The 27,780-nt window shown below is 38.3% G+C and overlaps 1 protein-coding gene and 1 long non-coding RNA gene across 2 annotated transcripts; one reads left to right on the top strand and one right to left on the bottom strand.

Moving 5' to 3' along the window:
• The first annotated feature begins 13,197 nt into the window (after positions 1–13,197).
• STX12 (syntaxin 12) lies at positions 13,198–25,354 on the top strand. The gene is made up of 9 exons (XM_026702427.2): positions 13,198–13,504; positions 16,500–16,569; positions 18,359–18,458; positions 19,407–19,544; positions 20,666–20,709; positions 21,088–21,193; positions 22,401–22,473; positions 22,846–22,928; positions 23,696–25,354. The coding sequence occupies exons 1-9, from the start codon at positions 13,396–13,398 to the stop codon at positions 23,786–23,788; spliced, it is 816 nt and encodes a 271-aa protein (XP_026558212.1). The 5' UTR covers positions 13,198–13,395; the 3' UTR covers positions 23,789–25,354.
• Positions 22,727–27,741, bottom strand: LOC148124914 (uncharacterized). Its single transcript, XR_015744802.1, has 2 exons — positions 26,974–27,741; positions 22,727–23,400 (listed from the first exon to the last, which is right to left on the bottom strand). It is a non-coding gene; the product is annotated as an uncharacterized LOC148124914 (long non-coding RNA).
• Positions 27,742–27,780: the final 39 nt, after the last annotated feature.

Raw genomic sequence — 27,780 nt, forward strand, 5'->3', positions numbered from 1 at the left:
GATCCTTGTTTGGGTTTGTGTCTTAATTGAAATATCCATGTGTAAGAAAATGTTCCTGGACGTGCAATTAAGTATGGACAAAAGGCCTAAGGTGTCCTATTTTTTAAACTGTTCTGCTTTGACCTCCCAGATGTCTGCTATTTCTGTAAGTACATGACATCCTCAAATCCTTAAGAAGCCTTTTGCAGTCTCCTTTTCAACTGCCTCTTTGAGATAAGCCTGATTTTGCGCGTGGCATTAAACCATGCTTTGTTTAACGATAATTTAACAAGCCATAGGGAAGGTTTGTACAAAATGATATCTATAGAGCACCACTGTTGAATTCAATAGACTAAATCAAACCTAAACAAGCCACAAGCTAAAATACTTCATAGGAGCAGAAGAAAGTATAAAACAGGTATCAAACTAACATCACAGCAGCATCACATGATGTATCGGGACTTTTTCCCCCCTTTGCTATATATATTGCCTGGAAGTTCTGAAAGTTGAGGTTGAACATACCTGTTGAATGGCAGCTGAGGAAACCTCTATTCACCTATGTCTGTTTCATCATAACAGATCATGTTAGCGATGCTTTCCATGATTGCTACCACAATCTTCATTAATCTTTAAAAAATCTAGTTTTTGGTGTCTGATAATAACTAAAATCCTTCATCTTTCCAGATGGAAATATTGCTATTAAGTAACATCAGATTTTTGGAGGTATTATGGCATTTGTGCTTAAACAGCTTTGGCATCATGGCTAATCTTGAAGAAAAATCAAACCTAGTTAAGAAATCACCAAAATCACAGGACTTGACGGGGAATTTATTTATTTTTTGGAGTGGGGGGAGAGGAGGAATCCTGGAAAAAAGTAGTGGCAAATCACTTCCATTCTGTTGCCAAAAACCTTAATGGGATAAGCCCCAAAAGGTCACCAAAAGTCAAACTGATTAGTGTAAACTCAGCAACTGTAGTTGCAACTTGTGGTTTATAGGATTTAGTATGATGTGCAAAACCAGTCAGTTGTTGCTTACTAAAATTCCTTATAGCATTGATTTTGTGGTTTCCCAAATCCCTGGAGTAAGGTAGACCTGAAAAATTTGGATTCCATGTTTGGGGAGGTGGATTGGTGTTTATAAAGGTTAAATGCAAGCTTTAAATTTTTAGAAAATTCTATTTAAAAAATCCCACACTTCCCCATCTTAATTTAGCCCCTTAAAACTTTTCAGCCAATGGAAATTTTCTCAGCAAACCAAGTTTTTTGTGAGTGTAAACTCAAATGGTAGTGCTTATTGCTGGCTCTATTCTCTTTTGGTAACAAACAGTTGGAACTATTAATCATTGAAAAAGGAGTTGATTGTAAAGGAAGAATATTAATATAACTTTAAGGAATATCAGGAGGAGTGAGCTTGGGATGTTGATGTGGTTTTTAAATTGTGCTTACTTGGGCTCAGAATTTTTTTGTTTACCAAAGACTAGATCGTATTCCTGTTGCATTTATACATGAGGTTAAGTCAAAACCAAGCAAATTATGTTACGGTGTAGTGCGAATGCAGTCCTGCTTTTTAAAACTCTAACCTGGTTGATACAATACAGTAAGTTCTATGTTTTGCTTGTTTGTTTTATGTATTGTACAAATCTAGCTATTCTGATTTGGAGGTTAGGATTTATGGCTTAGTGTGATGTCTGGAATCAACCAGCCTGGCTTACAATGGTTAATACCACTGAAGTCTAAATCTAGTTTACTTTGCTTGTGTCAATTTTTTGTGTGGCAAGCAGAGTTTAGACTTGAATTTGCTGGGTAAATTTATCCAATTTTGACTGAATTTGATAAACCAATTAAAGTCCAGCTTACCATGGTGTATGAAACAGGCCATTGTTCATTGATTAATTTTAGGAGTAAGCCATGGGATCAAAAATGCAGACAGAACCAGATCCTGGTTTCTCCAGGACACAGAATGTTTTTGTTAGTGTGTGACTTTGCAATCTCCTTTCTGCCTTAGAAATAATGGCAAGCAACTACACACTGTTTTGTGCTTGGCATCTTCTTTGTTGTTGGCTACCAGTCAAGATACACAGACTCCTGCCTGCTGCATAACAACAGGAAACACTAATGACAAAAGGCCACTTCATGTGCTCCTTGGCCTGGAACAATTGCTCATTGAGAGGATTATCTCTGCTCCTCTTTCACATGAGCAGAGTCTTGAGTTGCTTTAGTTACTGTCAGGTATATAAACGGGAGCTCTCCTCCAGGCCAAAAAGCTTGCTCCCAGATTGAATTCCCAGGCTCCATCTCTGCCTGTTTTCAGAGTCATCCTCTCAACTCTCTGGAGAGATGGAAATTTGTTCACATGGCAAAAGTTTACTACTAATATGCTTCGGAGTTAGTGCGGGTGGAGGGTAAGAGGAAGATCCATCATTTTCTTTTCTAGATCCAAGCCCTACTGCAAAGCGCAGGTTCCAAAATATTAAGCAGCGGTTTATTGAACTGTGCTTTTTATTGAATCGATCACAATTGTCTGGATAACAGTTAAATTATAGTACTTGAAATGCCTCCCCCCCCACCTTTTCCTTCTTCCTGATTAACAGAAACTACATTATAATCCTAAACTGGGCAGATGAATGTGCTAAGTATCCTTTTTTTTTTAGCCAACATTATTTATCTTGATAGGCACCGCTTGCTTGCTATTTCTTCTGGGCAATTTGGCGGTTTGTCTCTGAATTGCAGAAATTATGGTCTTGTTGGGGGGAAAAGTTGCCCTATTTATCTACGGGAGATGAGATCATAGCCGAGTCCATCTGCTTTGCACGTAGAAAGTCTTCCATTATCTTCAGTTAAAGAATCAGGCAGTCAATGATAGAGGAGACCCTGAAGAATGAGGACCTCAATATTAGATTATGAAGGCCAAAGAACATGCCTGGCAGCTTACTAGGCAGAAATTCTGCCACTGGCTCTATGCATTTAGTGTATCCTGTTGTCTTACTTCCATGAGGCATCTGAGGGGTCACTAAAAAAACAGGCATTGCTCTGGTTCAGGAGAGTTGCTAATATGTTCTTAAATTCAGTCTGGTTTCAACTCTATCTCCTCAAACACAAATGAAATCAAATGTCTCCACAATTGTCCTAAAATTACCCTTTTTTAGGATAGTGGGGTTACAGTATTCTTTTCAAACTAGCTGGCCACGGTTTTATTTTGCAGTGAAACATTATGAAATGCACTGCTTATAGCATAGTTGCACTGTCAGCTCTTATCTCACGTATTGTTCTCTCTATACACACACTTGAAAGTGAGATCTACCTAGAATGGAACACAAGTTATTCCAGGATAACTGGACAATCAGGAAATAATCCCATCTGTCTTAGAAAGCACACAAGGTTTTGCAAGTTGCATGATTTGCAATCGACACAGCTTTCCAGATGAGTTGCTATATTGGAAGGCATTTTATTTTCAGTTGTTGCTAGGGTTCAATCCTGCTGGCTCAGCTTGGGCAATCTCATCCAGGTCCCGGCAGAAAAACTGGGAAGAACAAGTCTAGACAGCCCTAAGGAATATAGTACAAAATTCAGTATGGTTTCAGATTGCCATTTATGATGGAATGAATGCTCATTATTCTAATGAGCGTTTCCACCTAGAACGTCTTGAGAGTTCTGTCCATGACATGTTTGTGTGTGTGTGTTTTCTCTCCACAACAGCGTCACAGTTCATTGGACTTTAACTTTCAAACCAAGAGATTTGTGCTGTTGTATTATTGGTGACACAAAGATACAAAACTTGATCTAAATATGTTCTCTGAAAAAAGGTAATGTATGAAAATAAATTAAAAGTTTGTGCTGGCTGACTGACTGTATATACACACACAACTTTGTTAGTCCTCCCAAATTGTAAAGAATAGAACTCTTCAAAAGTGCTAGGTGGAAAAGCATGTTAGAAATAATAGCAAGGAGTAAACAGGGAAAAATATATACTGAGTGGATTTATTGCCTCTCATATATAGGTGATGGTATTCATGGACCAACATTTCCTATCTCAAAATGAGATGGTTACTTTGGAGCAGAATTCTGATAGATTAGCAAGTAATAATATTGTAAAGTGTACAATGCCATCCATATAGCTCAACATTACATATAATTTAACAATACTGTAGTTGGTTAACTTGGACCATTCGGATGAATTACAAATCAGACAATAATAATGGGGGAAATGCAGATTTTCTGCTTTATAAGAAGTACTAGCAAATGCCATTTTAAAATTCAGCTACTTCCATATTCTGCGTAACACTGTTGCTACATGAAATATCCTAGTGATGACTGCATGAAAATGAAAAATGTTCTTAGGGAAAAGAATAAATGGGATTATATTCTATATCAATAATGCATTAGGTAATCATACTAATGTTAAGAATTGGCCATGTATTTCAAAAGATGTCATATACAGCACGCCCAAATTGAGCTATTCGCTATAACATTCTCTTTGGACACAGACTGTACATGGATTTCTGTTTATAGAAGATCATCATCTGAACATTGAAATAATTTCAAAAGATTAAGATGACAGCAGCCATATAGTTAAACGGTGGGTAATAAAGTTATCAGAATTTAAAGTCAAGACTTGCCACGGGTTTCAAATGCCAGTTCTGGTCAACTAGAAAATTTGTCTGTTTAATTTCCAAGTGTCTGTATCAATGTAATGTAAATACTCTGGCCAGTATACAAATAATTTCAGCTAAGCAATTTCAAAACTAAAGTGGCCATCTCCTTTCCCTATTGGCTTTAGGATTATCAAAAACATTATTAAAGAAGTTTAAATGAGCATCCTAGAAGACAGACGCAAAATAACCAAGTTACCTTCAGACAGGAGACCGTATTCTACAATGTAGGGTCCACCACTGAGAAGACTGTCTTTTAGCCAACCTTTATTTCATGGGGGAGGGAGGGGAGAAATCCTAAGCAGACCTTCCATGATGTGAAAGGATAAGCCAATAATTTAGAGAAGTCAATCCATGAAGAAACGGTAACAGTTCTACATAAAACTAACATGCTCAGCGTATGTAAGTCATAGATTGTGGCTGAAAGGCTGTATAGATAAGGGGATTAAGAAGGAAATGCATGTGACCCTCTTACCCAAACAAGAAGGATTAATATGTCATGTGAATAGATCAATAGCATGTAACTTCACACATTATGCTTCATGATGTAGTTTGGGTTTTACTTTACTGCTCAAATGCAGGTCAACCAATCATAATTAAGTTAATCACAGGTCAACAGGATGAGTCAATTCAATTAGTTTATTTTTGTTTTATTTTTTTCAATGTATACCTTATTTTTCTAACTCTTAGTGCACGAACTGGGAGATGGAAAAAAGGAACAGAAGAATTTCCCTTATTCTGAATTTAAGCCAATGGTCTGTCTAACCTAATGGTACTGTCAATACAATGTTATAAGAACACAACTATTTGATAGTAACTGCAACAATGAAAAAAGACATTTGTCACAACCTCACAATGCACATTTTGTCATTTATCTTGCATCTTCCCCAGAATGTTAATGTTGGAGACCAAGCTGCTATACAAGTTGTTCAAGAAATCACAGCTTAGCCTATTATGTTAAAACAACTGCAGACTTCTGGGGATATGTTTTTTCTACTCTAGATATTTTAGGATTTGAACATCAATATGAAAACTTTTACACATTAGGCTGCCAAAGGATAAGAAAAGGTATACTAGTAGAGCTAGAAAAATCCTGTGTACTACATTTTCTTCTAATGAAGAAGTTAGGAGAATAAATACAAAACATGTTTCACTGAGGAATCCAAAGGGTCCTACATATTGACAAATCTTACAACACAGAGGAAGATGTGGTTCCAAATATAGAAATACAGCCAGCGATTCTGTTGTATTGCATCAGTGACAAACCAACAAGAAAAAAAATGACAACTATTCTCTTCCTGTTTTCATTTTAAAGGCCAAAGGAACTTTCATGTTGTTAAATCAAGCTTTCATCAGAACATTCAGAGCCATGACTGAAGGCCCAGAACCACAGTGAACAGACTGCCTAGCAGTCAGCTGGGGGAGTTTAATTGGCCACATTAGGAAGATTAAGGAATACCATGTATTTATAGAAAGAGAGCAGAATGGGATGCAAGTAATTCCATTCAACAGTAAGGTGCAACAGATAGGAAGAATTTGTTCCTCTAATCAGAATTGGATTTACCCCTTCTAATCTGTACAACCATTTTTGTGAAAGTGTATGTATACATGGCACAAAGTCACAGTATGGTTAGGTTTAGCCAGTCTAAGCCATTTGATAAATAAACTCTATTATTCAGGATATTCTGGTTTAGCCAACTAAAATACCGTATTTCAACAAACCAAAGCTTTTCCTCTGGTCAAAATAAGAACCATATGGCTTATCCTCTGATCAGCATTAAGTAAGCTAGGAGGCTTTTATATATTTTTTTCCTTGACTATTCTGGATAATGGGTCAAGAGTGTCCTCTTTGCCTTTAACTACACTATACAGTCATTTCCTTAACTGTTCTATGTTGACTCCAGTTACATGGATGTAATGTACTAAGCCATAATGTGGTTTATCTTTAGGCTTTATAGCTTAGCAAATGTGTGCGAACCATGTCAATCACAGTTTATAAAATAAACCATGGATAAACATGTGATTTATGGAGTCCAATGAATGCTTGCCTTTGGCAAATACCTACAAGTATCCTGTTCCAGAACTTAAGGATGAGTTAAAAGGGTAATCTCAAGTTGTCCCTAACAATCTGGTAGCATCAAAGTATTCTGGGTGGATGGAAATATACATTTGTCTTGTACTTTGGGATGTTTGTTCCACCTTCTCTTCAGAAGCTCACAGTGGCTTTGTAGAACTTTCCACTTTCTCTCTGGAAAAAATGGTTCCTGTTGTGCCATTGTCTCTTTCCACTTACCAGCCCTGACCTCATCTTTCTACCACACATTTCTCTTGCGACATCAAGTGCAGCTGAACTGTAACTCCTCTAGACAGTTAAACAGACTTTGGTTTCAGAGGTTACAATGCAATAACGAATAGTAAATAATAGATGCTCTAAGCTCCACTTTTAAACTTGTTTGAAATTCACCTGCATGTAAGGCCACAAAACTGAGATACAAGCATTTTTTTTTAATTGCAGGAAACCCATGAACACTTGTTCCAACTGCTGAATAACTGTAATCCTTACAATATAGCTCAGGAGATATTGGCAGGAACAATTTTGTAACAATCAATTCTTGCACTTAGCATTCATCAGAATTGGCTGTGCATAACAGGCTGGGTTCCCACTCTGCACTAAGCCATAGTTTAACCACTGTTAAATTACACCAGCAAAAAACAAAAGAACCCTCAAAATGGAGCACATAGAGCCACATCAACTGTAAGGCAGATGAATTTAGAAGACAAATTAGATTGCAGACTGCAGTTCGTTAAATTCCCTAAAACATGAAATGCCTTTTGTTATCTAAATGCAGCAAATTATAAGCAGCCTGTTTTTCCATTCTTGGTGTGAAACATCCTCCAATGTATAGATGCAACCTGGTGCAATGGTGGAAGGGTGGGGGTGGGGGGTTGCAAGCAATATTCTTGTCTCCTGCATTAGCGGCAACCAGTTCTGGTATATAAATAACCAGGTTCAGGAAAAGGCACTTTCCGCTTAGCTCTCTGAACATTGTGAATCAAGAGCGTATTGAGTTGAATAACAAAACAACAAAAAAGGAGAGAGAGAGTCTGCTGTAGCCTTGTATTTGTGCTCTTTAACAGATGTTGGGGCCTCCACTCGCTACCACCAGGGCTGTCTTCATTTCACATGCCAGATAGTTTGTGTGTTTCCAAATCTCCTGAAAAAAAGCCTTAACCTAGTCTTTGAATTTCCAGAGTTATTTGCAATCAGACACAAGATAGCTATTCAGACATTGTCTTATTTCTGGGCAAGGAAGAGCTGGAAACCTAGCCACTTGGTTCCTACGTAGCTGATACAGAAGATACTTTTGCTGCAGTTGGACAAGACAATTGTTGTGACTGCTGAACCTTAATTTACAGGGTTTACAAATGTGATTCCGTTTAATGTGAATTAATGCAAATGTTATTCTCTTCCTGACAGCCCTTGACAGTTAACAGATGCTGCCCTGCATTATTTTTACATTTAGATTCTTTTAACTATCACATTTTAATGGTATCATTGCATTACTGTTTAAACAACTGGATCCATTATACTTATGCAAACTGCCTTGTGAATCATCAGACAACAGCATATGTGGGCTGAATGAATGTATACACATTTACCAAGAAACATACCTTGCTGTTTATACTTTCTTTTTTTAATCCTCTACTTCTCTGTCAAAGCTACAATCTTAGGTAAATGTAACTAATAAAACTCCGCTGAATAGTGAGATAAGAAAACATGCAAGAGATTGTGTTAATGTACGAAACCATCTTTATTTTGTTAATTACATTTTAAAATTATAAAGCAGAGTAGCTAACATCTTAAAAATTATTATACTGTTAAAATTTTATTACATTTTAGACTGCCTTTTATGCACACCATTTGTCGATCCACCACAATATCAATGGGCAATTAGTTTTCAATAAAAACACCAACCTTTATTAATCATCCATTATGCTCCTGTAGTACCATATGGCTGAGTGCAGATTGGTGTCATCCAAATGAATTGGACCACCATCATTCATCATTGCCATTATGCATGGAATTAGAATTCTACTTCCAACAGAAACCCAAAATACAAGGGCAGGGAAGGCTGCAGTAGAACATAATACATAACAGAGGACTGTACTATGGATTATTAGATACAATTCTCAGGTCAAACATTCAGTGCTCTGAGCAGTTCTTCAAACATTTATTTTGGCACTAATATTTATCAAAGACCATAGTCACAAATGTATGGATTGAAACCAGATGTCCTTGATGATGAAATACAATTTTGGCAATGAGAACATAGAAGGGATATCAAAGTAAATGTCATACCTCAGCGCTAAAATTCCGAGACCACTGTTTTGAATCTAAACTGGTAGCATTCACACAGTAATGTTCAGAACTTTATAATTGTGGTTTACTCCCATTTCATATAACACACTAAATCATAAATAGTCTGCATGGCATTGGTTTCCATTACAGTTAATACATTACCCAGAGTACTTCACGATTTAGCTGGGTTAAAATTACCATTGGATAAATATACACTTTCAGACGAATATGCATTCTAGTTAGCCTGCAGTTCAGTATGTCATGTGACCTTAGCCAATGATTATAGAGCTGCAGCCGTTCAAAGGTTATTAGAGTCCAGCTTCTATCACTTCTGGTCAGTGGCTATGATAATTGGATACTGGACTCTAGCAACATCGGTAAGGCTACAGGAATCCCATCCTTAGTTGAATACACATTGAAACCCTAACATCTGAAATCACACTCAGAATCAATCTAACTCCCTGAATTCACTGGGGTGACTTCTTAATAAACTATACCAGGGATTGCACTATTACCAGGCCAGATTAATTGGGAAGCAACATTTTTGACAGTGTACACAGTTTTGATCACTAATATATTTAAATTGCAGAGAGTAAACAACACTACAAAAGAAGTAGAGGTAGTCTGCAGTCCAAGTGTGCCTCACCTAAAAACAATTCTTTCAGAATGATGCAATTTACTCACTTACTGAGAGCAAATGAGACATCATTGTTGCTGCATCAATAGAAGAACAATGTATCCTTTCTACATCACACCACATAATTGAAGATTTAACAATGAATTGACTCATATGCCTTCAAATCAGATGACAGTGCTTGTTCACCCTCATTTATAGCTCACCTCATCTTGAGAGATCTGGGCTAATTATAATCTCAAACAACCTCATAAAACTGATAAGTTATTGCTCAAATACTAAGGTAATCTAATAAATGAAAAGAACAATAGATTTACATAACCTGCTCAACAAATATACCATTTATTTCATTTTGGCTTAGGGCAATGTGTGAATCCAGCTACTGCAATTTATAATCTACAGCTGATGGCTTTTGAATAATGTGTAAAACAAACCCCCATGATTGTTCAACAAATTCTGGTTAAAGCAAACTTTGGCTTCATACAGCATGTAAAAAAAAGCAACATTTGCTTAACCTCATTCATCCAAAGCCAGGAGTTTTAACAGCCTTTCTGAATTGTCAGCTTTCAGGAACATCTATGGAAAGGGTTTTGTTTTATGGACAAAGGTCATCTGTTCCCTTAAAGAACAGGTATAAGACACAAGGACTATTTCCTTGTCTCTGCATTTTACAATAGGAAAAAAACTCACATGGAAAGTGCTGTTCCTATATAATGTTTTGGCCAAACCTTTAAATAAATATACTCAGCACATGGATATGAACCAAGAAAGATTTTAGGTTGAACTCTTGAATTACAAAGGACTATAATAGAGGTAGCAGTAGCTGGATCTACTAAGGTATTATAAACTTCTTAGAAGAAGAAAACTGAAAGTTGCATTTGTTCATTTGTGGCTTGTGGGTAGAGTTTTGCAAAACAAACATGTTATTGGCACATGCGCTCAACCAGCTCCTGCTGTTCTGCAACTTGAACAGCAGATAAACAAAGGGCGGCTGAAGTTTCAACATAGCCTTAAGAATACTTGGCTAAGAATATTTATATAAACCTTGCACAATTCAAAACATTTACTGTGCACTGATGCCCCCTGGTGTCTGATATATTCCAGACACTTCCCCAAACACTTCCCCGATTTATGAGATCTATTCTACACCCTCCAATTGGGAGTTTTGATATTCAAAGTGCAACTTCTAACCTTTACCAGTTGACACTTTTATTTCTTTATGGTTGATTAGGTGGGATGGGCTCAAATGTAGAAAACTGCAGGATTAAATCAGAATGTATCAATAGTTATTGATTTTAAATTGATTATTCTGTCAGAAGTTGCTTCAGACATAGTTTAATGAATTATAGACTGGTTCATTTTAATTATTTTGTGTCTATCAACTTTCTATACCACCTATTCACTTGCATGCCTCTAGGCAATTTACAGATAAAACTTTAAAATGATTAAAAAGTTATCGTTAAAAAGCAAAGTTAAAAGGAACAGTTGCAAAGTTAAAAGGCAGAGAGAGCCCATCATATATAAGATTAAGCTATAAATTTTGTTTACAACCATGTGACCTAGTTCACTAAACACAGTCTTACTATATACTGTAGCTTCTTTGATTTTAGCATAGTGAATTGCTGCAATCCATCTTTTGTGGTTTAGCAAACCTGTCTGCAAATAAGAATACTTTAAAATGACATGTGACCATGTCACATTATGCTGTATGAATCTAAACGTAACACTGTATTATGGCTTTGATGTGTGAATCTATATTAAATACTGACCTTCTGCCAATACAGCACTCTATCTTTCCTTGTTTGTTGTTAAGACACAGAAAATATGTGAGATCTTATTTTGGCATGATCTCCCCATGAACAGTCTCTATTCACTCACCACAATTCAGATAATTGAGCCAAGTGATGTAGGAGAAAATGATCTAACACAAGGGTGTCAAACTCGCAGGCCGGATGCATCGCGTGCCCGCCCCCACCCAGTTTAGTGAATAGGTAAAAAGTCCTAATATGTCACAAGAGTTTGACACCCCTGATCTAACAGAATCTAGATCCTAGAGCACTTCGTTGTCACATGACATTTAGCAACATTTTTTTCCCTTCACGGAGCTGGGGTGGGTGTGGCCTGCACACGATGCATCTGGTCCAAAGACCACCAGTTTGACACCCCTGTGACCTAGAGGATGTAAAGACCAGCATTTTGAACAGAGTATAAAGCCCTCAACTGAAAACATTAACATTGTTTTATATTCAACATTATTCAAAATGGACCATCCACACAAATATTCTCCATGAGAATCGGTCCCCAATCTCACCCTTCAAGTCTTCCCATGGTGCACCCAGCCTTACCGTCATTGAGTCCATCCATCCACCTTTGTTCTTGGTGTAAAGTGTGTGGGTGTGCCTTCAAATCAGTGTTGATTCCTGGTGGCTGCCTGGACAGTTTTCTTGGCAAGATTTAAGAAGTGGTTTGTCCTTGCAGTCTTCCTAGAGCTGAAAACGAGTGACTGGCCCAAAGCCACCCAGATGGCTTTATGCCTAAAGTGGGACTATATATATATTTTAATTCTGCCTTTATTATTTTCATAAATAACTCAAGATGAACATACTTCATCTTCCTGCCTCCTGCCTACAACGAGCCTGCGAGGTGGGTTGGGTTGAGAGAGAGTGACTGGCCCAAAGTCACCCAGCTGTCTTTTATGTCTAAGGTAAGACTAGAACTCACACTCCTGGTTTCTGGCTTACATGCCAGCTGGCTTTCATGCCTAAGTTAGGACTAGAACTCACTCTCTCCTGGCTTCCAGCCTGGTGCCTTAACCACTAGACAATTGATTGATATGGTATTCAATATTAGTGGTCTGTCCCCTTTTGACCCATTTCCAAGGATAATTTTTACAAGGGTCATTTTTACACGACTGCAAGATCCCCTTGGCTCGTTACTAACAGCCAAGAGAGCCACAATCCTGCTGCTGCTGCTGCCATCTGATGGTTGCCCCAAATTTTTCAATTTGGTCTTTAATCCCCCACATACCTCCAAAAAAGGCCACCGACCTCAAGGCGTTAACCTCTAGTAAGCCTTCGCAGAATAACACCACGATGTAATCCTAGGATCACATACCTGCAAACCCGGCCGACTGAATTCGGTAGCGTTGTTACTGATACAGCGGTTACTTCGCTTTAATCCGAGTCACCTTTACCGAAGGAGTCAATCCTCATTTAATTCAACGGAACTGGCGACGGGTGTATATTGTCGCCAACATTCCACCTGCAACCTGACGACCAAGCGCCGTTCAGGGACACGAGGGAGCCGATGCCACGCCGTTATCCCTTGGGAATCATCACAAGGACCACCGCGGCCTCCTTTAAACGGCAACAACACCAAGCCACCTCCGGTTGCCATGGCACCGAGCCTCGATTTGAGATAACGGCGGTTGAACCAAGGCTTCGAGCATCCGCGGTTAGGGCGCATGCGTACAGCCCCTTTGCTTTCCCTCGGCTCGCCCAACCAGCTACCGCTTCCACGAGTGAGGCCAGGGAGAAGGCGGAGGTGGGCTGTCTCGTTTAGGCTTCTACTGTGCGCCTGCGTAAGAAAGGGGAGGGGGAGAGAGAGAAAAAAGGTCTGGCCTGCCTGATGCGCGTGCGCTGTTGTGGAGGCGTCGGCAGGGTATCGGTTTGACAGATAAATAGGATATTTTGTCCTTCTCGGTTGGGGTTGTTTTCTTGTTGTGTTTTCTGGGTTGTTTCCCCCCTCCTTCCCTGAGGCATTAGAGATAACTATGTCGTACGGACAGTTAGAGACTTACCGGCCTGGGGGGCTTCCGGCTCGAGATTTCAGCACTATTATCCAGACCTGCAGCACCAACATACAGCGCCTGGCACAATGCAGTAAGTGATGCTTTTGATAATCTCTTTGACCCACATCTCCTGGATTACCCCTCCCTCCCTCCAAAATAAAAATCTTTCCTTTAGAAATGTCCCCATTTCTCCCCTCCCCCAACTTCCCATCTCGTTAACCTCTTTTATTTTAAATCATTTGTACCGCGTTTTCATTGGTATCATTTCTTTTCAATCCACCCGATCTCCTAACGTTTAAATACAGTGTGTATCTATTTAAAATGTCAAATTCTGCAACTTACGAATTGAGGTGAGAAATACAGTAGCAAGCAGTTCCAAAGTCTAAGAGGCTAGGCATGATCCCTATTTGCATGCAACTTTTTAGAAGACTGTCCTCATTAATACTACTAATAGTAATTATACTAATAATAAGGTAATAAATAATAGACTGAACATTTAAAATGTATCACAAATATGAACCATATTTGTGTTAAAGGTTGAGTTGACTGAATTTCATGTTTCATGAATAAAAATGATGTTATCTACCCCCATTTTTGCCTACTGATTGTTCTCTACAGTAGATCAGGGTATTTGAGAAAGTTGTCTATAGTTTTAGTGTGATATTGATGGTGGTGACATAAATATTTAAGCAAGACAAATATTTTTTAACAGAAAACAAATAACACATCTACATCTATACCAAGACACTCCATCAACACTGACAAGGACAAGTCACTAGAATATAAATTAAGAGCAGACCCCAATCCTTTCCACCATTGATGATGTGTTCTACTTTGGGTCTTCTCCCACCTCCTGTTTTCTCCACAACAACCTCTCTAAGGTACACAGGACTGAGAGTGATTGGCATAAAGTCATCCAGCTGTCTTTCATGCCCAAGGAACTACTGGGACTCAGGGTTCACCATTTTCTTGCCAACAAACTCAATACTACACTGAACTTTTTCTGTGCAAAGATATCCAGACTCTTTGCATAGCATTACAAGGAGTGGTTAGCAATATGGGCAAATCTCACTTAAGTCATAGCCCCTTGTGGTTCCATTTTGGTCTTGTAGCTAGCAACTGAAGACCACAAAAATGTTCAGGGAATAGGTCCATAACTTTCCCCATGAGATCAATTCACTCCCACATTTAATATGAGAGATGATCTCCTGCTGGCACAGCCTGCAGTCTGCTGAGGAATCAACATAGGCTTGAATTGTCCTGTTTGTGCAAGCTTTAGAGATCAATGGACTGAAGCTTTGTATGCAACATAACCAGGCTACAATGTGCCTGCAGCTGGATTGGCCTTTTATTTTAAATTTATAAGTCAAATAGTTGTCTCCTTCATCAGAGAGTGTCTTCATTTTTGTGGGGATCTAATTTACAACAGATCTTCTGAAATCCATATTATGGACTAGGATTGGAATCAATACTTTTAAAACGTATTTACAAAAGGCTTGTAGATATCTGCCAAAAAATAATCCCAAAAGTTCATTTTTCAATAAGCAGAGTTGGGTTTTTTTAGTAACTAAAAATATTAGTGTATGTGCTTACTGAGTAGCTATCTCACTAGCACTTCCTTGGTGGCATTTTTTATTTAACCTCTTATCACATCAACATATTTAAACAAGTTGTAAGAAGATGAAATAATTTTGATAGCAGCCTTCCCCATGATTTAGGGAGAAATATATTGATGACATGTTAACTATAACTGCTGTTCCTAAAAAGTGCCTAGAGTAATATGAATTAGATGAATTGCTGTTCCTCAAAAGTACCCACAATAGCATGAATTAGGCACAAAAAATTCTTTTCAGTTTCATTTTAATGGACAAGAACTCTAAACAATCCCTGTTCTGTTATCAGGAGTTTTAGTGGATTGTTTTTTGTTTGGTTTCTCAATTTATAATTGGAAAACTATAGCCTCCTCTGAGCATGTGATTCAATGGTGCCAGATTAGCATCTTGATAGTCTGATTTTATTTAAGCCTTTCCTGTGGGCTAAATCCATCTACTCATTGTTGTAACTTGTTGAGACAAGTTGTGAGCATTGGAATTATTTATACATTACTTATCACTCTTAGAAGATGAGTGTTAATTTCTGACTTTAAGCCAAGTTTATATGCTCACATTTGTTGTGAATGGGTCCTTTATTCAATATAGGGACTGAATAAAAAAACTGCATACCTGTTTTGGGACTAGATCAGCTGCAAAGATAGATAAATAGAGTCTGCAGATGAGGGACATGTAGCTTTACTTTTGGACCAGCAGTTCCACTTATTTGTTCAATCCCTCTATCTTTCCTAGATGTCTTTAAGATCACTGTGACTGATTGGCTTATTCTTTGTGTCCTACAAGTTAAAAAAATCAATTTTTTTTGAGTCTAGCTTGATTTCTGATATCTTCATCATCATTGATAAAGTGTTTGCAGGGGGGATTATAAATTCAATAAATAAATAAGAATCTAGAATTTGAAGTGACAGTCTGTTGTTTAAGGCAGTCAAGTGTAATAACTTTCTTCATTGTGGTTTATTACTGTAGTCTCTGAGTTTAATAACCCACTTGAATTACTCATGGACTTTATGTTGCACCAAATAATTTACATTCTCTCATTTTCTCATAACTTGGTGGGGAACATACAGGTAGTTCTCAATTTACAACAGTTCATTTAGTGACCATTTGAAGTAATAATGGCATTGAGAAAGGGACATGACTATTTTCACACATGTCTGTTGCAGCATCCCCATGGTCATGTGGTCAAAATTCAGAGGCATGGTAACTGACTCGTATTTATGACTGTTGCAATATCTCTGAGTTATGTGATCATCTTGTGACCTTCTGACAAGCAAAGTCAATGGGGAAGCCAGATTCACTTAACTATATTACTAACTTAATTGCAGTGATTCACTTAACAAGTGTGGCAAGAAATGTCCTAAAATTGATTAACATTCACTTAACAAACACATTGCTTAGCAAGATAAATTTGGGGCTTACTTGTGGTTATAAATTGAGGATTATCTGTACATGACAAATTATGTTTTTCTTTTATAGCTTCTCAAATAAAGAATTTGATGAATCAGTTGGGAACCAAGCAGGATTCAACCAAACTGCAGGAAAACCTGTAAGTATGATCTGAGTAGCAGATTTTAAGTTATGCAGGGCTTGAGGGCTAATCAGATACTCATTTAATTTTGGAAATCTTAACTTGAGGTCTAACAAATTCATAGACTAGAATAATTTAATATTGTAAATAATTTCCAACACAATGGGTTAAGAAAAAAAAGTGATTTGTAGGTAGCTTAGCTTCCATTTTGTGAACATGAACGAGGTAGAGAAAAAGAGCAAATGCTTAGATAAGAACAGGAACTGGATAATTTTGTATGATACCATTACAAGATACCGAAAATTCTAACTTAGGCTTGTCCAACCCACGGCCCACGGGCCGCATGTGGCCCAGGTCGCCTCGTAATGTGGCCCAGTGCCCACCCCAACCTTCGTGCCAGAGCCAGCGAGGAGGAGGAGGAGAGGCAGAGGCGGGGCGAGGCGAGTGCCAGGCCAAGCAGCAAGAGAAAAGGCGGGCGCCGTCAGAGCGCCACCTCCTGCTGTTGCCGCCGCCGGCACCGCCGCCGGCACCGCCGCCGCTTCTGCCCCCGCCGCCGCTTCTGCCCCCGCCGCTTCTTCCCCCGCCGCCGCTTCTGCCCCCGCCACTTCTTCCCCCGCTGCCGCTTCTGCCCCCGCCGCCGCCGCCGCTTCTGCCCCCGCCACCGCTGCTGCTTCTGCCCCCGCCGCCACTGCCCCCCACCGCTGCTGTTGCTGCTTCTGCCTTCCAGTCCTGTCTCATCCAGCCGGGCCATTTGCAGGAGGAGAGGTAGGCGTGAGGCGGGTGAGCTTTCTCCCCCCCCCCCTCTCCCCCGCAAAATTTGGCCGGAATATAAACTGTGATAAAAAAAACTGTGATAAAAAAAACATGATAAAAAATAAATAATTTTTAATAAATAATTAATAATAAATAATAAAAACATCTCACTAACTTCATTTCCAAATAAATTTAATATGTTAACTATGTTTTCTATGGTTTTTTGGGATGATCAGGTATCGTTACTGTTATTTTATGTGTGGCCCAAACCAAATTTTCATCTTCTAATGTGGCCCAGGGAAGGTGAAAGGTTGGACACCCCTGTTCTAACTGATTTTTCACAATACTATGTGGATTTTTAAATGCCCAAGTTCTAGAAATTAAGTAAAAAAAATAATATGAACAAAATCCCCTTGTTACAAGAGCCAGAAGGAAATCAGACCCCAATTTTCCCCCAGGAGCTGATTTGTTTTTTAAAAAAAAGAATTAAATGCCAGAAAGCAAGAAACTAAAGAAGGGATAGCTTCTCAAACCACTGCTCTACGAGCAGAATCTCCAAAACTCCTGTTCCATCTGTTCATAATAGAGTTACATCAATTCTAAGAATAGGCTTGGGCATAAGCTTTAAATAACTTTCACATTCAAAGCATTTTCTTCACCACTGAATAACAAGGAGTTCTGAGGTTTTTGTTTTGTTTTGTTTTGTTATGGAGTGTTGTTTAAGACAGACTGACTGGAGACACTGTGAATCCAATCTTTAAAAAATTGTCAAGTAGGGGAGAAATGCTCAAGAAAGAAACAACTGGGAACAAAAACCAAACCATTGAATCCGATAGACTGGGTTCTGAAAGCAGGATGGATATCTAAATTAGTTCTTTTAATATGAAAAACAAAGTTTGACCAACCTTGGATTGGGTAAGAAGAACAGTTTGAAGCCATAATTAAATAATCCAGTTCAAATCACCATTCAAATAGATGCAGTATAAAATTAAAAGGAAATGGAACTAGGATACATCCTTGCCAGAATAAAGCTGAAATGTATTTTTGTTTCTAGACAACAGTTGCAACATACAGCAAACCGGCTTGCCAAAGAAACAAATGAATTCCTGAAGGAGCTAGGCTCCCTTCCACTGCCCTTATCCACTTCAGAACAGGTTTGTGGGTTTATCTATGGTTTTCATGTATTGGGAGAAAACTGATGAGGTTTGCTGATCACACTAAACCATTGCTTTTTAATCATGGTTTAAAACAACAATGGTTGAGTTGGCAAAACATAACAAGCCAAAACCAAGCATAACACATTACAACTTAGCGTGGTGATGTGTGAACCATGCCTTAATGTTATAATCAATCATCAGGAATGACAATACTTCCTTTACACGGTGGTATGGATCTGTGGGCAGAGGTCATTCATAGATTTACATATTTTGCATATGGTGGTCCTCAGTGTGAGTAGCGTTTTGGAGATGAGGAATAATTTGTCATTCCATCTGCTGTAATAATGAAAATTAATAGTATGCACATATAGTTGGTGCTGGTGTATGAAATAAGTGTAAACCACCCTTTCACACTCTGGTTTGCTGGAGCTCTGTTGTTGGACCTTTGTTTCTCCTATTGTTGCAATTATTATGTTGCTCAAAGCAGCATAGGCAAACCTCTTCCATTTTATCCTCAGAATATGAATATTTTTTCCCCAGCAACCCTCTTGGCAATAGGAGGGTGGGCTGAGAGGGACTGAACCAGTCATTCCCCATTCATTGTTGTGAATGGATGTTAATGAGCCCATACCCTAACCTTTCACACAGATTCTCTGTCTCCAAATTCCCAGTACGGCTGAACATGAAATCAGCTTAAAATCTTTTTAATAAAACAATGGATAAATGTGGCCTGAATCAGTCAGAATAGCAGAGTTGGAAGGGGCCTTGGAGGTCTTCTAGTCCAACCCCTTCCTTGAGTAGACCGTATACCATTATGGACAAATGGCTGTCCCATCTCTTCTTAAAAGACCTGTATGTTGAAAGCTGCAAAAATATCCAGTGTTATATTTCTTTGAAGCTGATGAGTTTGCTTTTACAATCACAGATAAAATTCTTCTTTTCTAGCGCCAGCAGAAACTTCAGAAGGAGCGTTTAATGAATGACTTTTCTTCAGCCTTAAATAATTTTCAAGCAGTGCAGAGAAGAGTCTCGGAGAAAGAAAAGGAAACTGTTGCCAGGGCAAGAGCTGGCTCTCGTTTATCTGTAAGTTGTTTTTCCACAAAAGAATAATTTGTTTTAAAGGAAAAATAGATGGCAAACTATCTTATTAACCTGATGGTTATGTCTGTATTTTCCAGCTTCACATCTACCCTGTTTATTCTAAAGTCATACTATAGATGGTTCTTAACAAGGAAAGTTCTGGGAAAAAAAATCTGGCTTTATATATATTCCAATACCCACTTGGGAAAAAATAAGTGATGGTTGTTTTCAGCTTTACGGTATTATCTTCTTGTCCTTGTCTCCGTCAGGACAGTAGCTAAGATGTGAGGGCAATCTGGGTGCAACATTTGTCATCCTATTGATTGCCACAGTTGTTGAGTGGTCTTCTTCCTCCCTCACTATCCATGGGCATCCCTCCTGAAGCTGGACACTTGTTGGAAGTGGATGACCATCCCAGTTAGGAGAGTTCCAGTTTTTGGTTAAGGATATATAACAGCTACACTCCTGTTAGAACCTCCAAACAAACTCCAAACAAGTTCAGCAACCATTCATAGGACAGTAGCTATCTTTCAGTCTTCTCACAGAAAAGCTGTTATACAATACTACGCCAACCTTATGTGATTTGGATGAAGAAAATGAAAGTTCAGTTGTTACTTGAGGCAAGGGACCAATGATGTCCAACTGATGACCATATTGATGAATAGAAAAAAATACTACAAGTCTTCAGAGCAGTGACCTTTAATTGCATCTTTCTCTCTCTCTCTCTCTCTCTCTCTCTCTCACACACACACACACACACACACACACACACACACACACACACACACAGAGTCTGGCACCCAGCACATTAAATTAGATAGACTGAGTGATTCAAAGGGGAACAGGAATAATTATCATACTGTTGCAGATATAGTGACTTGGTAAAATATTTGTCCATTTGTGTTTAGTTCAATTCCACTTCAATTGTTCAATTTTATTAACAACCTCACGGTTAATTGGTACTCTTTTTAAATGAAAGAACTACTTTTGCCTTGGATATGTCTGCCAAATCCATGACTTGTAAAAAAAAACCACCCCTTGTTAATTAGGTCAGAAAGGATCTAATTGCTGCATCGTATACTCAAAGTGTAAATGTTGGCTGATCTGGAATTGTTTCTTTCCAGGGAGATGAGAGACGCAGGGAAGAGCAGTTGGTCTCTTTTGACAGGTAATACTGCTTTCTGATATCTATTACCTTGTTTCTTCAGTTGCAAAAACATTCCTAATCCACATTCAGTTTGAAAATAAATCTGATGTGCCTTCATCATATGTTGCTCATATGATGCACAACTTGTATTCAGAAATAGTGGCTCAATTCAGATGCTGGAGCCAAATCATTGTTCCTCAGACTTTATTACTCTTTTTCTTGTACGCTCCTGATTTCCTTATTGACATCCTGATTAGTAGACAATATAGCTCTAAATACCACTAAATATTTTTCCACAGCTAAGGACTGTATATAAGTGAATCCAAAAAGTTAGAGTAACCTTTTCCTGATCTCCTGGGGACAGCAAGAAGAGTGAATTGTCCATTCTTTTTCCTTCAGCAATGAAGAGTGGGATCAGATGCAGGCTCAGGAAGAAGACGTAGCTATAACAGAACAAGATCTTGAGTTAATCAAAGAGAGGGAAACTGCCATTAGGCAATTGGAGGTAAGTAGCTGTTAGATTTAGCCAGAAGCAATGTTTTTTTTAAAAAAATACTTTAAAGAGATCAAAGGTCTCTTTTTGTCAAAAGCCACTCTGTGCTCTTCATTTGAACCCTGTGATATTTATCTAATACTATACAGTCTGATGACCACTATTGGAATTTTGAGAACACCTTGGAGAATGATTGGCATAGTCAGCCATGTCCATTTGTAAAATGGTTGCCATGAGAAACATGTCTAGGTAGAAAGCCTCTATTTACCTCAATACAAACAACCATCTCCTTTAGTTCTGCCCTCTGTAGGATGTTTCTTGCTATGTTTGTATACTAAGTTATTTTCTAGGCAAATGAACACAATTCCAACTAAGGATCTAGACTAGAGCTACCCATCATTATGGTTTTTATTAGAAAACTTAGAGGGCTAAAGGCATTCATGGAAATTAAGAAGTTGCCTGAGGCTGGCCCTTTACATTGCAGCATACCAGTTTTTCATATTTTTTTAAAAAAATTAAAATCAGGTGGCTCAAGGAATCTGACAGGCACCAGGCAGAGTTCTGTGAATGCACAGATGACTTGCTGGGGACCTGGGATATGAACATGGCTTTTCATTCTTTCAAGGCAATCTCGAATTAGTAAGAGTTCAAAATAAGAGCAAAATGTGCAACATTGATAGCATTTGATAAATTGATATGAATCTTCATACCATTCATAAAGTTTCTAATGTGTATTTGGGAAATTAGAAGAATGCTGCAAAGTGCAGCACATCGATATTTTGCTATATCTTCTTAAAAGACAAGCAGACAAAGTGTAGGATTTTGTAAAATGTTGATTCCACTTTTACAATCGGTTATTAAACAGGAGGATGTAGTAAAAAGAGAAGAGATTGGAGTGGGTGAACCCAAGTATTCTTCTAAGACTAGAAGATGACACAGTGCTTGTGACACACATTCATAAATGAAATTTCATTATAAAGAATGAATGTGGAAGGTGAATCCAAAGATTCAGCAAGTGGCAATACAGAGCAACAAATGCCATAGTTGTTCCAAAAACCCTCTTTCCATTAAGTATAGCATGGACAATGAGACTTTAGAGTTAAGCCATACAATGAGACTTTAGAGTTAAGCAACAGGAATAATTATTTGACTTAACAATTGGAATAATAGAAACATATAAGCACAAAAACAGTAATTTTTTGAAAAACCTCCCTTTCAGGCAGATATCTTGGATGTGAATCAGATTTTTAAAGATTTGGCTATGATGATCCATGATCAGGGAGACATGATTGGTAAGTAAATAGTGTTTTTTGCTTGGCTGCAAACTATATATTAGATGTATCTGGTAGCTTAGAAAGTTATAGCTTTAATTTGGCAAGATTCTGCCTACTGGGTATAAACATATAAAGGATTAGAGTCATTTCGGTCTCCAGGTCTCATCTCTAGGTTTGGGCCTGGCAGACAGTCCCCTATTTGAAACGAATCTAACCATTATTAATCAGCAGATAACCCCTTAGTACAACTAAAAGGTATTCCACACAACTATTCTCATCCTGAAATAACTTTATACAGGCTATATAAACAGGTTTAACTGCAACAATGCATTATATAGTGGTGATGATTGTGGGTTCTTGTTTTTAAGTGGATGTTCTTTTTCTCTATAGATAGCATAGAAGCAAATGTAGAGAATGCAGAAGTCCATGTGGAAAATGCCAATGAACAGTTGCAGAGAGCTGCTTATTATCAGGTAATCTTTGTCCAGTCCCAAAGTCTTTCATAATTAGAAGTGTGGGCAGCATAATTGGTATTTCTATCTGTCTTTTAGAGATGCACTTTGTCTTATTTCAAATGTTTTCAGATCCAAAATGATGAGAAATATATAGCTTTCTGTTCAGTCCCTTAACTGTTTGTGATTTAGGACAAATTGGGAGGCATGAAAGGCACACAAGCACCTATATTCCACCCCTCTGCTGACTTAACTCTGATCCTTTTCCAACTGTATGTTTAGCCTTCAACATATCATCAGTCTTGGAAGAGCTAACTGTTGCTTCCCACCCTCCAAGAGGGTGGGAAAAGTAAAGTTCATTTTGTTTTAAAGTACTAATAGAGAATATTTGTAGCTCAAGGTTGAAATGAGGGGTCCTTGTTGCTCTCTGAGCTTAGTTGTTTTCTTGCAGTCGTTTCATTACCCAAACTAGGTAATATCATCGGTGCTAGTGCTGAAAAGATAACCAAACATTGCAGAGAACCCAATGCTTACTAACAAAAATATTCTTTTCTGAATAGTTTTAAATCAACCTGTTAAAAACCTATTTGATGTTTTTTAAAAATGATTTATCTGATCCATTCCATTGTTGAGATACTCAAGTTTTTAAATTATGGTTTCACTGTAACTCTAATCCTGAAATTGGAGCTGAATGTTGCATCTCTTACCACTTTTCTTGGTATAAAGTGTGTATATCTCTTTTCCTGCAGTATATACCCTATTGTTTTTTGTTGTTTTTTTTCAAACAGAAGAAATCACGCAAGAAGATCTGCCTCCTAATTTCTGGCCTAGCTTTAGCTTGTTTGATCTTGGTAATAATCATTTGGCTAGTACAAAAATGAAGCATTTCTGTGGAATTAGATACACAATTAATATTTCTGCCATGAAACAAGCCTAAGGAATGAGAGGATTGAGGTGAAATGGAACAGAAACTGATTTTCCATTAGTAATTATAATATAAAAACTAACATGAAGCTAACTAGTTCTTGGATTTAGTGAACCATGAAGACAGTCCACGTTAATTTATTTTATGTAACTAAACTTGTGGAGGGCATTTTGTTTTTCCGAATGTTCCTGTCCCAAGTATTGAAGGATGTGATCAATCATCTAGATTAGGTTAATTGCCATAAATACTACAGATCTAACTTTTTTTAATGTCTACTGCTTTTATAAGTGACTCATATAGGAATAACAACCAAGTACAAAATCCCAAGCAATTTTCAGTGTGATCCACAGCTGTTCCAGATGTGCATCCCCCCCCACAGGAAACTGCCATACTCATTTAAAACAGCAATTCCCAACTTCAATTCGCAGAAGCTGCTTCGAGTATAGCCCAGTGGGCTTGGGGGGAAAAAAATAGGACCTTCTGTAGCAGACAACGAATAGTTTTTCAACTTATGGAGAGAACATCTCGATTTTCCCAAACATAGCATAGCTAACATGAGACATATTCAAGGTGTTTTCTTTATAAAATCATTTGGTAATAATTAGTCTGAAGGTATTTGTATTTAAAGTCCTGTTTCTCTCTGCTCCATTTTTGTGGTGGCTATCAATTGCTTAGTAATATGTCCAGATGTCTTTTTCATGAAGGCATCATTGGAAATGGCCCATCCTACTGTCTCTTCCCAACTTTGTACCACTAGCATGTACATTATTATAGCAGTAAAAAGTTGGCACCAAGTCTGAAATGGAAAGATGACAGATGGTTATGGCTCTTATCTTTTGAGATTTTGGTAAATATGTTTGTCCAAAAGATTTCTAGTTCGGAGTACCAACTTCCTTCCTAGACGGTCTGTGTATATTGCAGTCAAATGTACTAGGAAAACAAGATTTAATGAAAGAAGTTTGCAGAATACTGGAGGTTGATATGACTTCTGTCCTTTGCTTATAGTGAGAATGACTTGATTTCCTCCTATATTTAAATGTGTAAAGTAGTTTAATCCTGACCTATTGGTACCCTACTTGTGCTAAAAGAAACATCCATATTGGGAGTTTAGGAAAAATGTTCTGAATGGTAAAAGGAAGCTTTAAACCTTTTGTATCAAGGGAGGATTAGAAGCATGCCAGTCTAAGATTCACTTTTCTGTCTCTTTATGGAAACCCATTTTATGTCTGATTTGGTGTTTTAATCTGCTCAGAATTTTTTGTGAAATTTCTGGGTAGCATATTTGGGTCAATGATATTCTTAAAAGAAAATGGGCATGGAAAGCCTAAAATGTTGACTTGGTAACATGCTGTATACAAGTAGTGAATGTTTTTCTCCCAACATCTATTTATTACTTCACACATTTTACATATTTAAATGACTAAACTGTGAAAGTTGCGTGAAGAATGATGCCCTCAGTTGCACATCTTTCTTTGCACTATCATTCCGTCCATTGAAGTATCAATAAACATTTTTAGATATTTGACATGTCTCTTTTTTTAGCAGAAATCACCTGAACAGTTTAAATTGACTTTAAATTGTTGAGAAAATATTTGACTTCAAATTGAAGGCAGACTGCATTGTTAGGAAAAGATATTGGAGTATGGCTTTTGTTCCTTATAGTCCATTCCAAGTGGTGCTTCGTGTGTTATCACTTAAAGATTTATGTTTCATGCCTCTGAACAGCATCTTAAATTCATGAAAGCTTAGGTCCTAATAAGGTTTTATAATGCACAAGTTTTAGGGGTTTGCTGCAAAGACTCTCCCTGTAGAAGACACTGCCAATGAAGATTGTGTCTGGAGTAATAAGTGAGGTATGCTACCCTATTTGTTACCAAATTCAACTCAATTTTTATTGCAGATAATTTTACCTGCTGAGAAAGCTGAGAGTGATATCTAAAATACAGGTAGTCCTCAACTTACAACCATTCGTTTAGTGATGGTTCAAAGGTACAGCAAAGTTACAGTAGCACAACCATTTTTCACACTACCGGTAATGACTGTTGTATCTCCATGGTCACATGATCAAAATTCAGAAGCTTGGCAACTGTTTCACATTTATGATGGCTGCAATGTCCTGGGGTCATGTGATCACCTTTGTGACCTAACAAGCAAAATCAATGGGGAAACCAGATTCACTTAAAAAACTTAACTACACTGATTCACTTAACTGTGGCAAGAAAGTTTGTAAAATGGGGCAACTCACAACTCTCTCACTTAGCAACATAAATTTTAAGCTCAATGTGGACGTAGGTCAAGGACTACCTATATATAATTTTTTTCACTAGTGGGAGCAAGAAGCAAGATAATAAAAGAACACTACTGAATGCTAAAATGGCTGCATTTATAAAAAGATGAAAAATCCATTTGTGGAGATACTGTGGTTTTTCCTGGTACAACTGAAGTTCTAATTCAAGTTAAATCTTCTAATTAAATATCAGTGCAACTCTGATAACCTTGGTGATCCATTTTCCTTTCAAGACTGCCTGAAGTACAAGAAAATAATTGAAAATTGAAAACTTCAGAATCCTGCTGTTTGTAAATATCAGTTAGTAAATGTCAGAAGGTAATGAGACTGATCAAAGACAGTACATTCACCAAAGGATTTGTTTTTGCCAAGTGTGCAAATGAGTCAGCATAATGGTTAAATGCTGATTATAGGCCTTGGTTAGACAAGAAACTAGCTGATGACTTGGTACCAGCCGTTCACTGAGCCCTAGGAAGGCAATGACTAATCACTTCTGAAAAACCTGGATATGAAAATTTAAGGACCTATGTTCAGCATTTACCAGAAGTCAAGAACAATTCCAAGGCACAGTGTGGAAATATGTGCATATTATACAAAAATCAACCCATGAATGCATGGTACCTGTGTCTTCTCAAATTACAGTTGGGGGTGGGTGGGTTTGAGTTTAAATTGGATCGTTTGTAATATGTAGCTATCTTGTGAATACTATCAATTAACACAACTTTGAGAATTCATCCAAGTATCCTATAGCAACTGCACTCACGTTTTAACCTGATTACTGTACAGAATTCGTTTCTAGGCTTCACATTGTACATTGTTAGGGCACAAAATACAAACCAAGTATTAAAACCAACCTGAGGGCCACACAGGATGGACTTTGTAATACTTGAAACGCGGTTTTTGTACTACTGACTGCCGGCTGCCTGCAATTTGGCAGTTCGAATCCCACCAGGCTTATCAGCCTTCCATCCTCCAGAGGTGGATAAAATGACCCAGATTGCTGGGGCCAATAGGTTGACTCTGCTAAACCATTTAGAGGGCTGAAAAACACTGTGAAGCGGTATATAAGTCTAACTACTATTGCCAAAAATGTAGCTACTAGTTCAAGGACGTTGCCTGAGCGGATTAACTAACGGATCATCAACATCTCTAAAATTAACTGGACAGCGCCCGGCTCAATCTCCTGAAAGGACGAGGTTTGCAGGTCCCCGTCGCTCTGCTTCTCCTCCAAATCGGAGGAGATCTCAGGCAGGTTCGTCGCCCCTCAAACAGGAGCTGGCGACTTTAAAAAGGCGAAGTGCGCGCACGTGGATGCTTTATGACGTACACGTTTCTCGCGCAAGCATCATGTAATAATGAACAGTGGCACATTTTTTAAAAGAAAAATGCTCGGAGGAAACAGCAAGAAAAAAAACCCGCCACAGACTGCAGGAGAAAGAGCGTGGACTTGGTCCCACGCAAGAGGCAAGCACACCCCACCGCCTTGAAGTCCGCGAGTTATAAAATGGCCTCCCTCCCCGACGGCTCTCTGTTCCCGCTCTTGGAAGGAGCGTCGATGTGACGTCGCCCCTAACGCCGCGTTCGCGCTTTACATAGAATACGTTCCATCCTCTACGGCTTGTCTCTTCCCCCTTTCCCCTCTCTCATCCCCGCTTGCCCGC

Source organism: Pseudonaja textilis, chromosome 10, assembly GCF_049901715.1.
Source record: "Pseudonaja textilis isolate UNSWEBS1 chromosome 10, rPseTex1.2, whole genome shotgun sequence".
Classification (NCBI taxonomy): domain Eukaryota; kingdom Metazoa; phylum Chordata; class Lepidosauria; order Squamata; family Elapidae; genus Pseudonaja; species Pseudonaja textilis.